Below are 15,826 nucleotides of genomic sequence, written 5' to 3'. Positions count from 1 at the left end.
TTGATTTGATTTGAGATTTTTATATAAAGTGGTTTAAACTCCAGAACAGAAAAATTGTGAATTAAAAAGAAAAATATGTTTAATGTTTCAACAGTTTAATAAAAACCGACATATTTATCAAACATACGTATACACTATTTTAAAATTAAATGTCAATGTATCTACGAAACACTCATTTTTTTAAGATATTAACGCATATATTGTTATGTGTGAGACGGAATTCTTGTGATGTATTTTATATTATTATTACGGCGGAGTCAAAGGCCCGGAGTAATTTGAAAATAACTTCAGTCATTTCTGAGGTATACAAAAAAAAAATAATTTAAAATATTTGAATTGTGTGTATTGTGCATACACTTGTTTTAATATTATGCTCGCGGTAAAATGTCACAGACAGTGTGGAATTGCATGCGTCGATGATACAGGTATAATACACCACATAGCATTGCTACTTGTGGACATGGTCGACATGAAACATAACTCGACGAAAGTATTTGACAAACGTTTTATTTTTTTAAAAACAAAACAACAACGATCATAAAATTATAGTTATTACATAATAATATTATACGAGTACTTATCATAACACAGTAGGATAAAAGGTAACGTTTAAATGTAGGTACACATTTTGTTATATTCATACAAAACAGGATTACACTAAATCAAAGTTTTTTTTTGTTTTAAATTATTTATTAAGAATAGTAATAATATGTAGAATTCGACCTAATTTTATAATATGTTTGGTTATATTATATTATTATTACAATATTAGCAAAAACAACGACGAGGAACAGAAGTACGAAATATTATTATTTAAATGAGCGCGGGACGCTCAAATTTCATGCTGGGACGAAGCTATCTATAATAATAAATTCTTAAACAACATGTTTACTATTTTAACTTATAGGCGTGGGTCAGTGGTCGTCGACGACCTTTTTTAATCTTAACACAATTATATTATATATATTTTATAATAATACACAAACTCGACTACGGTGCTCCGAAATCTATACAACATTAATTTACACTAGATCAATACAGCTATATTATAATATTATCATTATTATTATTATTATTATTTTTATCATAATTATTATTTTTATTATCAGTATCGTTATTATTAAAAAAATGTACCTACATAATAATATTAATATATTTATCGTAGGATTGGAAGCGATAAATCGGTCTAATACACGACTTGGAAAGTTTTAAGATTTATATATTATTATTATTATTATTATTATTATTAATATACACGTAAAGGGTAAAAGTCCGGGGAGTCGCGAGAAGTTTACACAGACCCACGCTGGTCTAAAAATCAGTTTTTTTCCCCCGTTCTTACTTAAATCGGATTTACAACAATAATATTATTATACGACAAAGATATTTTTATATACAATACGCTGCAGGGAAATATGCGTTTACACGCAACTCTCGGGTATGTGACCGCTGGACATCATCAGCTTCTCTTTGATTTCCGCCCCGTTGAGTTCGATCGGTTCCGGTCGGACGCGGACGTGGTGCGGAGGTGGTGGCGGTGACTGCTGCTGCTGGTGGTGGTGGTGGTGCGTGTAGCTAAACGGTTTGGGCGACACGTCGTTCCAGCGACGAGCGGCGTCACCCGGCGCCGGTTGGCGGTCGTTGGTCACCGTCCCGGTTCCTCTGCGCAGCGTACCCGTCGACGACGACGAAGACGAAGACAACGGTGGCTGTGACGTCTGCGCGGCGGCAGCGGCGGCCGCATTCGTGGCTAACCACCCGGCCACAGACGGGTCGTGTGAGTCGTCAGGAAACTGTACGCCACCGTTGCGCAGTTTGGGCGCGTCCGATGGATCTGTTCAAGACACAATCGGTCGTTATTATTATTATTGGATTAGTAATTATTTATTAATAAAATTGTTAGTTAATATATTTGGACCAGCGTATCCCAGCGTAACCGGTGTATCCCGTCCCAAAGATTTGATTTTTTATTTATAAATATATTTATTTTTGAAGTAGCGTCATTGGAACCCCCTCCTATCATGCCGTCCCGTCTTGTATACTCCCCCCCCTATATTACTTTTTGTATAAACTATTACAGATTTTATATATTCTTGTTTTCTAATAAATAAAAAAATATATATTATATTTGTAATCAATGAACATACATCGCATATATAATATAATTATCTGCAATTTTTTTTTTCAATTAAGTTATGCGCAACAGATTATGACGTCATTAGTCTGGGTTATTTAGTAGGTTTTATTACTGTGGGGGAGGGTACGGTTAGTTTAAAACAGGTGTATGTGTGGCAAGGATTTGCACTAAAAACACGAATGGCCACCCATCCGGGAACTAGTGGCACCGGTTGATGCTGGTACTTAGAGCACATCAGTTACTGAAGTCACGTCACACCAAGCCACAATATCTACTAATTATACTAGTACAATATAATATGCAACCAAAATAATGACAACCGCCAAATAGAATATTCTTTTTTCATGAACTGAAAAAAAAAATCATGTATGAATCGTCCTGGAGTGTATTAACATCGGATAAACCAACGTGGGTTAAAAAAGTGGTGACAAATTTCAAAATTATAAGTTCAAATTATTATTTCCAATCAGTTATGTCATAACTTATATAATATGTGACGTGTGATAACCATTTATTTAGGAAAAAAATACTAATTTCTACCTATGGCAGCTATTTATACAAAAAAAATCCCGTAAAAAAAGGCCTTTCAGTTTTTCCTGAATTTTCAAACTTTCTAAGGATCTTATCCAATATTTATTTCAATAGAAATCTCATTCGGAATAATATGAATTATTAAAATAAAACTTAGCCAAATCCAGGTCCAACCGTTCTCGATTGTTGCGGTTACCAACGAATAGTTATTTATTTATATTATATAGATGATACAAGCACGAGAACCAAATTATAACAGTACAAAATTAGATCATAGCCATATTATAATATTAATACTGATATTTTCTTATTATCTACTGTTAAGATTAATCGACCTTCTTCGAAGACTCTTTTACTCAAAGCGTCAAATATATTTACACCTATGGGATCTTATGGAAGTAAAATGGGTCAATGTATCGGCATTCCGCGTAATCAAATAAATAGTATTATTGTAGTGGCAGTAGAAATATGTGGATGAATGCATTACGAATAGCAAATGGAACAGATATATGTGTTATGTGAGAGAGAGTTTTGAAAATATCTATTACAACAATGGTATCTAAGTACTTGACAGAAAGTGCATAGCTCTGTCTACGAGGTTCAGAATCAGGGATATGCTTGTCATTAGATTAGATATCCAAATTGTTTTTATAAATTGCAATACGCAATTAAAAAATAAGTTACAGACATAATTAATTTTTAATCAGGGATCGAAACCGTTTAAAATTTAAACGGTTACGGTTTTAGTTCTTGAGAACGGTTTTCTAAATTTTCTGGTTTTGATTTAGGTTTTAAGAGCGGTTTTTTTAAATTTTTTGGTTTTGGTTTCGGTTTTAAAAAAGGTTTTTCAAATATTCTATCAGTTTAAAGAACGGTTTTTAAAAATGTCCATTTTATTTTCCTGTCTAATTACTGTAGATTCGATTTTTATTATCTATTAACTATTATAAGGGCCGAGTCTAAAGCCCTGAAATATGGCTACTTTGTATAATTAGTGTACAATAAACGATATAACAAATAAACGTTCAGCAGAACTAATTTCGTGTTATTGACTTGAATATTTTGTACCTAATTTAGGTGCCTCATGCCTACTTTTGCATTCGACATAATATTATGTTGCCATATTATGGTTGAGATCATTATTCGATTACATTAATATTTAATTGTATATTACAATAACATCACACTATATTATTTGTATTTTCAATTTTCAATCATAAGTTTAGTAATAATATATATTATATTAATATTTCGTAATACTCAGTAACTGCATCGGGATTTTTATCAATAAATACAAACATAATAATTTCTTCGTATAAAAATAGTAGAATTACAAATAATATAATTAACTTTATGGAATTCAAAGAAACCGACATTAGTTTTAAATTTTAATCCGTTTTTCAAGAACAGTACAAGAGTGGTTTTTCAATTCTATGGTTTCGGTTTGGTTTTGAAAACGGTTTTTTAAGGTCTTAGGTTTAGGTTACGGTTTTTTAACCAGTGTTTCAAAGCTTTTGGTTCCGGTTCCAGTTCCGGTGTTCAGAAATGAGAAAACCGCGGTTTTAACTGTTTTTTTGGAAAACCGGTTAAACCGGTTTCGATCCCTGTTTTTAATCGATCAAAACCTAATAACACGAAAAAAAAACATTAAAATGTACCTACTGTCGTATATGTCGATCGCAGACGTACACAAATAAAAGAACATTATACAATATTATATTATATAATAATATGTACCTACAGTGTGCGTTTGTAAACATTTTAGTTGGAAAGTTATAATGCACTGCAGTTAATTGATATAAAAAACCTAAATTATTAAATTAAAAATACAATAATGTCGAATCAACTATAATATATTTTGCTGGTTGTAAAAATGTACACCCCGCCATTCTCAATGCGTTCACATATGAGTAGATGTTTAATTGTTTTTTTTTCATTATTATTAATTAACCCATGGCAACTTAGGCCATTGGGTGGTTTTTAATTGTGGGGGAGGGTACCGTGGGTTTAAACATGTGTGTTTGTTAGTTTGGCAGAATTTTCTAATGGGCACCCGTAGGTATCTGCCATGCCCGGTTGGGTGATGGCGGTCTCTCTCTCCAGACACCATGACTGCCCGAAGAGAAGTACTGCCAGTGGCCTGGTTTCGAACCGGTAACGGTGCGCTTCGCAACCGACGCCTTAGTCCGCTCAACTACTCCGTCTCTCATTTAATTGTTTAAAATATCTGATTTAGTTTATTAGTTAAGTAAAATATTAACATCAGCTTTGTACCAGATAAAAACCAAAATACCTACTACCTAATGAATAATTATACTATTATTATCTTTAGTAGGTATACGTCATACTGTTTGTTTTTTTTAATCAGTAGATTGAACGAAAGATATTATTTTTTTAACAATAATAATATGTTTTAATAGCAGCAACTCATATTGTGTAGGAAAAATCAATAATCATTTGTAATATCATTCAGCAATTTAATTATTTTAATAATAATAATTATTTATATGATATTATAAAACATAATTATATTATAATTATTTTGAAGCAAAACTTGTGTACGTTTAATGTACTACATAAATTAACGTTTATATTTCAAAGGCTGGAAAAATGCACGCAAAATATTTGATTCCAGTAGTGTATATTATATATTTGCTTATCCATTATACATGTGAGCGTGTTTATGATGTAAAATGTGTCACGCGATGATAATTGGAGAGACATAAAAAAAAATAAATAAATAAACTACGAGTACGATAAAAAAAAATACCAGTTACATATATTAAATATAGAACGAATACGTTAAATATGTTTACCAGACTACGGACGTTGATGATGAACCATACATATGACATAATATTATATATTCATTTAGAATGTTCTGCAATCTACATTAGGGGCACCCAACACATTAGTTGTGGGCTGTGCTCATTTGTTGAACGTTAAAATCACGTCGACAAAAAAAATATCAAATATTTAACGAACAGGTAAGCTAGTCAGTTTTATAAATAAGGATTTTAAACTGCATGCAGATAAAATAAGGGGCAAGTAATCAATAATATTGATTGTGTGGTATAGCATATCACTCGTAAAACCTTAGAAGGAATAGCCCATTGTTATTTATATAGATCAAAGATGAACAGACTTAATAAATTTAAATAATAATATTTACTATCAGACAAGGTGCGACGATTTCGAAACACTTATTAGTTATTTCAGCGTGGACATGCATAATATTTAAATAATATAAAAACAATTTATCCATATTTTAGTGTGTTTTTTTAAAAATATTATTTTCATATTATATTTTATTCAAGTGCATCAACATCCGATCCCTACGTATATTACCTACTATGGATACGTATTACTGTATTATACGGGTAACACACTACCACGTCATAATAGTATTATTGTGACAAACTTTGAACGATCGTCAAATACCAATATTGCTTCTCATCCTGCACCTTTAAATTATTCACAATATAATATTATTATTATATTGTAATTGACAATGACGCAGATAAGTTTCCTTTGCGACAAACACCGCGTCGGCAATAATGTCAGAAAACAAAACGTTAATTGTAATAATTATTATCAGCGACATGTCGTGTCATGCGTATACATTTAATACAATATAATATACGTATTACCATACTATATACACGTCATAATATTCAAAAGGCATACACGGTGCCGAACGATCCGCTCCCACTGGCGTGATTTTATTAAATTAAAACGACGCGTTTTTAATTATACAGTTTATATTATAATTCGTCGAATTTCCCTATGCAAATTTATTCCAAAACACGAGCTTATGCGATATTTGGGAGTACGCGTCTCGAAATTTAACCGTTTATAAATAATAAAAATATAATATACAGTGGTAAAAAAATTAAAAATAAATGATGCACGGTGTATACGCCATAGGAAACTTATTCTGCTCACATATAGATACGACATTTTATAAGTCATAACGTATAATATTATAATATTAACGCTGCTGCAGGACGATTGCCGAGGAAGAACTATTATCAGACGTCACGTGTTTTATAATATATAGGTTACAATATCTAACCTATATTATTATAGATTATATATTTTATAAATGCGTATCAGTGTATATTCTGCAGCTTAGTGCTTATAATATATAATATAGAGGTAGTCACAAATTTGATTCGATTTTCGCGTAATATTTTACTCGGCGCAAGATGAACGACCGAATCAATTTATTTGAACTATAGCTGAGTGTAGTATATATATATATATATATATATATATATATATGTATATGTATAAACTGTACTATACATTATATTATATACATAATATTACATATTGGTTAGAAGAAAACATACTCTTATCGGACACCTTTCTTTTTTATTATTTATGTTTAGGCCACCACCACGCCACTATATCGTTATTATGATATATATATATATATATAATACTTTCGTAGACGAGATTACGTTTTCCGGATGTTTAGCGAGAATTAAGTGTTATTTATGTATGTGCCGTAGTGATAAACTACTCTATTATTCGGGTGATTGTTTTCGATCCAAACGAAGAAAAAAAAACCTGTCTAACCTCGAGAGTGCCAAACGACATGCGTGTGCTTTAAAACTTATCTCGTCGCCATTAATACGGGGTGTTTACTACAGTAGGTACGTATTTTACAAACGCACTCCGTAGATAGGTAATGCGAAGCCGAAATCGTTGACGAAACTAAAAGAATTCAGTAAATAGAAAAAAAAATGATTATGTATTATTATTTCAAAAAAATATCGCATCGATATGAATCACTTTTACACGTCATAAAAGTAATGTATGTACAGATACGTTTTAATGTTAAATTAATTGATTCGTTCGCAGTCGCTTAATGTCACATAACTTTTGAAAGTGTACACATTTAATTTATTGTTTTTAATAAAACTGTTACAATAATATATACATATATACGTACATAATGTCACCATTTACCACCGATAAATGCGGATTCCACAACCCCCTTGTTTTTTTAATTATTAGACATTCGCAAGTACAATAGTATATACCGTGTAAACAAAATAATATGATGGCAACTTTATACTCGTTGAAAAAAACAGTAAAACAAAACCATGGTACGCTACTCGATATTTTCCCTCTACAAGAAAAATCTATATGAATCATAAATATGTTTTTGTTAATAAGTAACCATGACAACGAAAACTTTATGAAAAATCGGTCTGAATCAAAAAAAAATCTTGTATCCAGCCCAAAAACATATTTATGTGAAAACGAAAAGTGAATGCGTTCATTATTATTATATATATTTTTGAGAATCATATTGGGCCAACTGCCCGTAATTAAATAAACGATAAATTACCGTATTTCACTTGAATCAGGTCAGGATCGGTGTCCGTTTCTAGGATGGACGAGGCTATTTGTCCGTTACTCCTCTGGTGGACAATTACTTGTTTGTCGCCACCGGTCGGTTGCCGTGTGTTGCGTTTTCTACTGTTCGCCGTCTTCAGTTTTATAACGACGATAGTTGCCAATACGATGAGCAACAGGCCAACGCTCACTATCGTTATCAGCATCGGTGACACTTTTAACACTTCTACGCCAAATCCTGTAAAAAGAAAATAAAAACTTGTAAAACGCGTTGGTATACTTATTATAAACGTTTTGTTCAACGCGCGGACAAAATACAAATCTTGACGACCATATTATAATATTATTTTTACCCGACGATGGTGACGCAAACAACGTACGTATGTCACTTTATTTTTACCATTTTGTAAATTGCAATTCGACTGTTGTTATTATTTTTACCATCTTAAACTAACATTCCAAAAATAATAATCCGCTCGTAAACGCGAGCTAATACCGACATAACATATCGTTCAATCATTTGTTCATAAATATATTATAGAACAACCACTAAATTATAATTGGTTCAATTATTGAACATGCTATTTTTCATGTATGGCCTAAACATATACCATTGGGTATAATTGTATAAATTATATCATATAACAATACTTTCAACAAAATCTATAATGGTATCGCACATATTTCGAATTTGAATTAATAGTTATAATTATTGTTTGATATAAGAACAGTGGCGTTCTTAGGAATCTTCAATGTGAGGTTGTGGATAATTTTTAGAAACATAATATTATGTAGGGGAGCTATCGGCGCACAAAAGCCGGGCACGTAAAAAAATGGCAATGGGGGGTGGGCGTTACACACCATGACCCCCTCCCACCGTGAGTACGCCCGTGTATAAGAATTGCATATTTTAAATATTCAAAATATTAGAAGTAGAAGATAGAGTGCAATAATAATAATGTTTATGTAGAGATTGAATGTATGTGATTGAGTGTATTACAAAAACACAAGATTAAAGATTAAATTACGATTTAATAGGTACTTTTAAAAACAAATTTACACATTTGAAATATATTCAATATCTCACGAAGTTATATCAATTATATACCCTATTTTGCTGCCATTTAACCACGACATTTTTACCATTAAGTGATAGAACCATTTGGCGCACAAAAAAAACTTGTGAAAACAATAATGATAGTACACATATAATATAAACCCGTTCACGAAACTAAATATAAATGAGAACATTATCTGGGAAAAAGTAGCGTAACATATTTTTTGATATTATTAACTGATGTTATTAACTATAGTACCTAAGTATACAGTTATACGTTATAGTATAGTTTCTATTATACTAATACAACTTAAAATAATACCATTTTTTTTTTTTTATTACTGACATTTTATTTACAATCTATACAACACAATTAGTACAATGGGTAAATACAAGGTTTATAACAGGAGGTAGCCCTTTATGGGCAGACACTCAGCAGTGCTACCCGACAAAATAATACCAGGTATACAAATTAATTCACATTTTTTTGCAATGAGCTAATTTTTTTTTTAAAACCAACTTGCCGCGGCTATAGATAAAGTTTTTTTTTTATTGATTCAGTGTTGACATTTGGCTGTTTATAAAATTTAAGAGAATACGTTAGGCAGACAAATATTAATATGATGCTTCTCTTCAATAAATGTTTTTATTTTCGGATGAAAATACCGGATTACATATGGTTTCTATATTGTATTAATATGTATAAGATTTAAGATTATCTTAGATCATAATTTGGTGTTTTTGTAGTTTATGCGTTTTAAATATACCTACCAACATACGACTATAAAAATGGCTATTGAAAGTACAAAAAACATATTGTAAAAAATTAATTTTAAACGAAAAATATTAACTATAAAAATACAAGCAAACGATATATTTTTAGTAATCTTGCCGTAAAGAGCAAATTCGTTGTTAATTTTAAAAATATAATCAATTGCAATGAATTGATCAATATACCATTTTCAAATTGAAAACTGTTAATAATATAATAATATTATGTAGGTAGGTACTAGAATAATTGTAGTGCATAATGTAATTGTCACATATTCCTATTGTGAATTCCACTTTTAGTTTTAAACGGTAATACGCGTGATTAAACAACGCCGAAAAATGCAACGCAAAGGCGATTAAAATATTATACCAACGTAAAATAATATATTTTTATATTGGACAAACGACACGCGCTGTCGTTATATTAAGACATTACGCCTAAACCATAATATTATATGATACTTGTCATTACTTTTAGTATGTCATGGTGTGCAGAGTACGTGTGCAGTGTGCACGTATATGTGCACATTTCTGTATAATACATCTGAAGATTTTCGATGAAGGGTTTCGCGTCGCTGTATAATGTTTCAACCAATCATACTTTATAGCTAATTAAAGTTTACTTTGTGAAGATCTCGTACACTTGACAAAAGTTATACGTGCCCCATCGCCGTTATATCTGTGACATTAGTTTGCAATAAATTAAAGACTTGGGCCAACACCGACTGTAGGTGGAGTGTCGTGACGTCGCGTGTTCGTGTAGCACCGCCGCGGCACAGGTAAGTCGAATATTACGACGATGACGATCCGCCAGCAAACTCGACAAGATTGAATTTAATTATGAATAATAAGCTTGCCGAAAGTTCCTTCGCGCGCACCACCGCCGAAAGAGAATTGTATGTCGTTTTTCGTTTAATATGCGCCGCGCGCGCTCGTTATAAATATTTTATTAAACGCTCTTCGCAAGTCGCCGCGGGACGAACGCGCGCGCACCCCTCTCTCACACACACACACGCACACAACGATATCCCTGGAATTTTACATACACTTTGGGTGGCCTGTGGAAATCTGCGAAAAAGAGCCAGGGTGGAAAACATTATTGCGACTTTATTAAGAAGGAAAAAAAGGATACTACAGCAACGGTTGTTAATAATTAAACGGCTGAGTTCCGCACGACCCGTGGACAGTTTAATATAGGGTACATCATATTATATGCTATTCGCATATTATACTATAGCATTTGTGTACGGTGGCATTAAATATTCACGTGAATCCTTAGAAAAACCGTAGGTAATACGGTTTTTTATTTTAGGCGAAAAAAAGGACTGACGCGCGTATAACAATAGTCTTTCCTCGTACGGTACAATGCGGTAAAATTGAATTTTAAACTACTATAGAATGGCGTTTAAACGTTGTCGTCGTCGTCGAGAGAAATTTAAATAACGGAAAGCTAGCTTATATATATATATATATTATAACTGGTTTGAAACACGCGTCGTAACAAGTCTAGTCTATATACACAATACATATACCTAGTATTATTCGAAAACTAAACGACATGTACATATTTTAATTTTACTATACGTGTGATTCGCCTCATATGAGTCTGAAAAAGAAGTTCCATCACAAATAAGATATCAGATAATAATGACATTATATAGTAATAATAATAATAATAATAGTATAAAATTCAATATTCACTACGTGAATGTTTTCATTTTATATTTAAAATGGTGGAGAGCTAAATGGACCGCCGTCGTATTTTTTTAAATTTTAATGAACACATTGGTTTTGAAAAGTCCTGGCGTTGAAAGATTAGCACTTTATATATCTATATATATATAAAAATATAAAATATATAATAAAATATATATGTATATGTATTATATGAGCCCCCAACGCAGACTTCTTTTCAGTTATTCATTTTGTTTCCCCTCTTTCCGAGTTCACGTACCCACATAATAATAATAATATAGCATCTTCTCAACGTTTCCACTACCGCCGACCATCTATATAATATGCTATATATAATACACACGCCACACCTCCCATAGAAAAGACCAATGAGGTAAATATGGAGTCGACGAAAGTATCATACTACTACTACTATGACTTGTAATATGATTCCTTTGTGCCTGCACAGCATCTTGAAAGTTTCAATTAATCCTTTTCTCGGAGACGCGCCCGCACACACACACACACACACACACACCCGGATAGGGTTTCGGTTCCCACAACACCTCTCAGAGTCATTTCGTCAGACACTATATATATAATATAATATTGTGTGTATAGGCAGGTACGCTCAACCGTTATTCAAGTTAAGCCAACGGATTTTTTTTCCCCATTACGCTGACCTCTGCAAAGGACCTGAATTATTTAACGAGTGCGGGCGCCCGTCAATGCAGAGCTCAATAAAGCGGTTTTTAACACGGATTCGTACATCGATGGCTTATTGAAAATAATATCATTGGATTTTTTTTTTAAACATCCAAAAACATTGTCACAGTCGTTTTATCATCGTCAAAGAATAAACGATTCGGGATGAAATGTCCTGCATTCGTTTTACGCATATTGTAAACACATTACTCTTATAGTATTGTTCTAGTAGGTACCTACCTGTTACTTGTACGGACTGCACGTCCATATTGACTTTTAATTTTAATACATACTTGCAAATACCCCAATACAGCTGTAGTAATATTATATATTGTATAATATTATCGCGTCGTTTTAATAAATCGACAAAGATCGTCTTGTAGTGGTGTGTTTTTGATAATGACGCGTGTAAAAAATAACATATTACAAAGTAATATAATAGCATGTCAATGTTAAAACGATTATATTATTATAATTATTAGGTATATTAAATACCAGTAAGCACCATGCAGGAACCGCGTTCAGTATGAATAATCAAAAAAAATTAATCCTTAGAAACGTACGAAATAATAATAATACGTATAATAATAAGATTCATGTTCAATCGAAAAACAGCAAAATATGTTGTAATTGGTGTAATTGTTTCGGTGAAATTAATATTATACAGTTATCAAGACGTTTCCCAAACTTGACGAACATTTTATAAGTATAATCATTATTTAAAATTGTACAAAGTAATACAGTAATTATTATTATCGCTGTTGCGCAAAAACTATCATTATTTTCATCAAAATTGGGTCTGGCGGTGAACCCTATACCTTGCGAACAAAAATTGTAAGAAAGCAAATCTTACCTTACCTTGCTATAGTGTAGTATAGGGCATTCTTGCGCTTGCGCTCTCGGTTTGGTGACAACCACGTATTTTGAGCCATACAAATTAGGTTAATTGTGTCGTTAAATGCGAAAATTAAACAAAAACCAGGACACGTCTAGCTGAGACTTTCAGCCAGGTGAGGTTATTTTTTTATTCCGACACTTTGGTATCGATTTTGGCTTAGAATTTAATATGTACCTACTGGAAATAGAGCAGCGCTCGTCGACATGTTATACTTGACACTGCCCGAGACAGTGGAGGCAGAAATTTACGGAAAATACTACTTACAGTTTTCGAACTCGCAGACTACATCATGTCGGCCGAACACGTCGAATTATTATTGAAACAGTACATTGTCGTCTATGGTCTATCTATAATCTATATAGTAGGTACTTATAATATTATTATTATAGAGAAGGTTGACAAAATATAATATTGTTACAATCATACTGTTGTATTCGCCAACTAATTAAATAATAACAATAATAGACAGTATCATGTGCGTAATAATAGACCAATGATGCGAATGTGCTGAGGTAGCTCTTAGTATTTAGTAAAATAATACTTAAGGAAGTAAGCACTGTGGGTCCTCGAGAAAGGCCCGTATGTTTATAAGTGATTCATAGAGACTCGTATTTTGTGTATTTATTTATGTAGAATAAAGTTATTCAATAATGTGAATTGTCATCCATTATTTTGTGTGCCATCGAGAGATAGATATACGACAGTGGTGCCCAACGTCATTCGTAATCCACTACCTGAATTTCTTTTTGACATTTGTGTTTGTATTTTTGTTTGATTGTGTTTGAATTGATTTATTTACAAGTAATTGTTTGTGTGTTATATACATATCGAGTTTTGAACATTTTTCCATCAGATTGAACTCTCACGGCCGGAAGACCACAAGCAATTGGGTCCATCATTTTGGTAGCTTTCACACTCGAGGTGAATATTGGTCTAAGTAACAGTTATAATATAGGTGGAAAACATCTTAACGCAAAACATATCAAATGGGGATGTTGTACCTCGAACCCTAGAGAGAACTCGCTTCTATAATCAACTCATTCCAGTATATTTATCTGGTTCCCTCCTAGCTATACTTACTGGCCAACATCTCGTCATAAAAGCCTTAACATTCTAGTTTCTAGTTTTATTGCTAAAATCACCAATAGTCTCCATACCCAAACCATCCACCTTCTAGAACTATGCTCTGACCACTTCCCGGTTTTGCTTACTATAGAGTAACCTACCGTCACTCCCTCGACAAACCTGATTCCACAGTCATATCCCATCATAAGACTAACTGGAAAAAAATTTTAAAAATCCATGTCTGAGAAAACAGACTTAAAAATGTGTTCAAAAACAACTAGTAATATAGTCGACGCCGTTAATATACTCACACGTAATATACAGTTATGACTTATGACACTAGGGACTCTGCCAAAGCACTATAACACTCTAAAGAAGCATCCATCAATCTCCCTATTTTTATATGAACCTTGATCTCACAGAAACGCCCGTACCCGAGGGATTTGGAAAAATACCTCCTGATAACCTCCTCTACAACGCTCTAGCGTTAAAACTTAAACGCCTCCTAGCTAATCACAGGTGTGAATCATATGCAAAAATATATTTATCATCACAAAAAAATGTAAATGCAAGTGCATATAAGTTAGCTATAACTATCTATTGCCAAAGTACCTCCACACTGGATGATCTCTTCACTCTGCGTGTACTAATATTATTATCAATGAAGCTTATTTTTCGACTAATATAACGAATTACCTAATAAAAAATTGTGAATAAAAAAGAGATATACACATTATTATTATTTTGTACATTGGCATTACTCCTTTTTGTAAAGTTATTTTACAATAGTATGTTAGAGTTAAATGTATCAAAGTGTTCGCAAATGTCTTTTTCACGTAAAAGTTGATGAAAATCAATTGTTTTTCATTACATTACTGTTGGCACATAACTTTCAAGAATAGATCTGGCTGCGGATTTAGGTGTCACTTTGTCTAGTCATCTGTCATTCAAATATTAACACAGCTTTAGTAAATCTACGGAAAAGCAGTGATAGCATTAAGTTGTAGAAAAATACACTTTTGGGAATTTTCGACATCGAGTATTCGTGTGTCTCAATCTAAAAAAATATTCAATTTCCATTTTACCTGCAGTAAACTAACCATAAAACTATATACAAATAAATTATAACCAAGCCATCTGCAGCAATATATTTGGTATATTTGCAAATATTTTATATATTAATTTATTTAATAGTATTACATGTTTGTATTACAAGACAACAAGTTAAACGCGTTTTAGCAAAAGCAAATATCATCTGTCACTTGTATGACAGGTCTTTTTTTACAGACAAATAACAAAAATTTCAAACAGAGGGAGAATTTAAACAAAATATATTATAATATTATATTATCAACTTATTAGTGCGTAAAAATAATACATTATATTTCTAAGACAGCACATTGCGTTTGATATTCTAATTCAATATTTAAAACGAATTCATAACGTTGTAACTTGTAATACATACTACAAAGTATCCATTTACATATTTTATTATGTCGTACAGCCATAGGTGCCTAATAGGGCTAATAGGGCCTTACTTTGATAATATTGAATAAGCTTAAAACAAAATGTAGGAAACGTTTGGGGGGACTATGGACATTTTTTTTTGGGGGGGGGG

The 15,826-nt window shown here is 32.2% G+C and overlaps 1 protein-coding gene across 1 annotated transcript in view; it reads right to left on the bottom strand.

The window, feature by feature from the left end:
• Positions 1-373: 373 nt before the first annotated feature.
• Positions 374-15,826, bottom strand: part of LOC100168093 (hemicentin-1) — a 197,407-nt gene continuing 181,954 nt past the window's right edge. Inside the window, exons 10-11 of the mRNA XM_029490229.1 lie at positions 8,031-8,276; positions 374-1,834 (exon numbers count right to left, since the gene is read on the bottom strand). Of these exons, the coding sequence (XP_029346089.1) occupies positions 1,422-1,834; positions 8,031-8,276 (659 nt within the window). The 3' untranslated portion in view covers positions 374-1,421. The remainder of the gene's footprint in view (positions 1,835-8,030; positions 8,277-15,826) is intronic.

This window comes from Acyrthosiphon pisum, chromosome A2 (genome assembly GCF_005508785.2).
Source record: "Acyrthosiphon pisum isolate AL4f chromosome A2, pea_aphid_22Mar2018_4r6ur, whole genome shotgun sequence".
In the NCBI taxonomy this organism is placed as follows: Eukaryota; Metazoa; Arthropoda; class Insecta; order Hemiptera; family Aphididae; genus Acyrthosiphon; species Acyrthosiphon pisum.
Note: the sequence above shows the minus strand (reverse complement) of the source record. Positions and strands in the feature narration are given on the sequence as shown.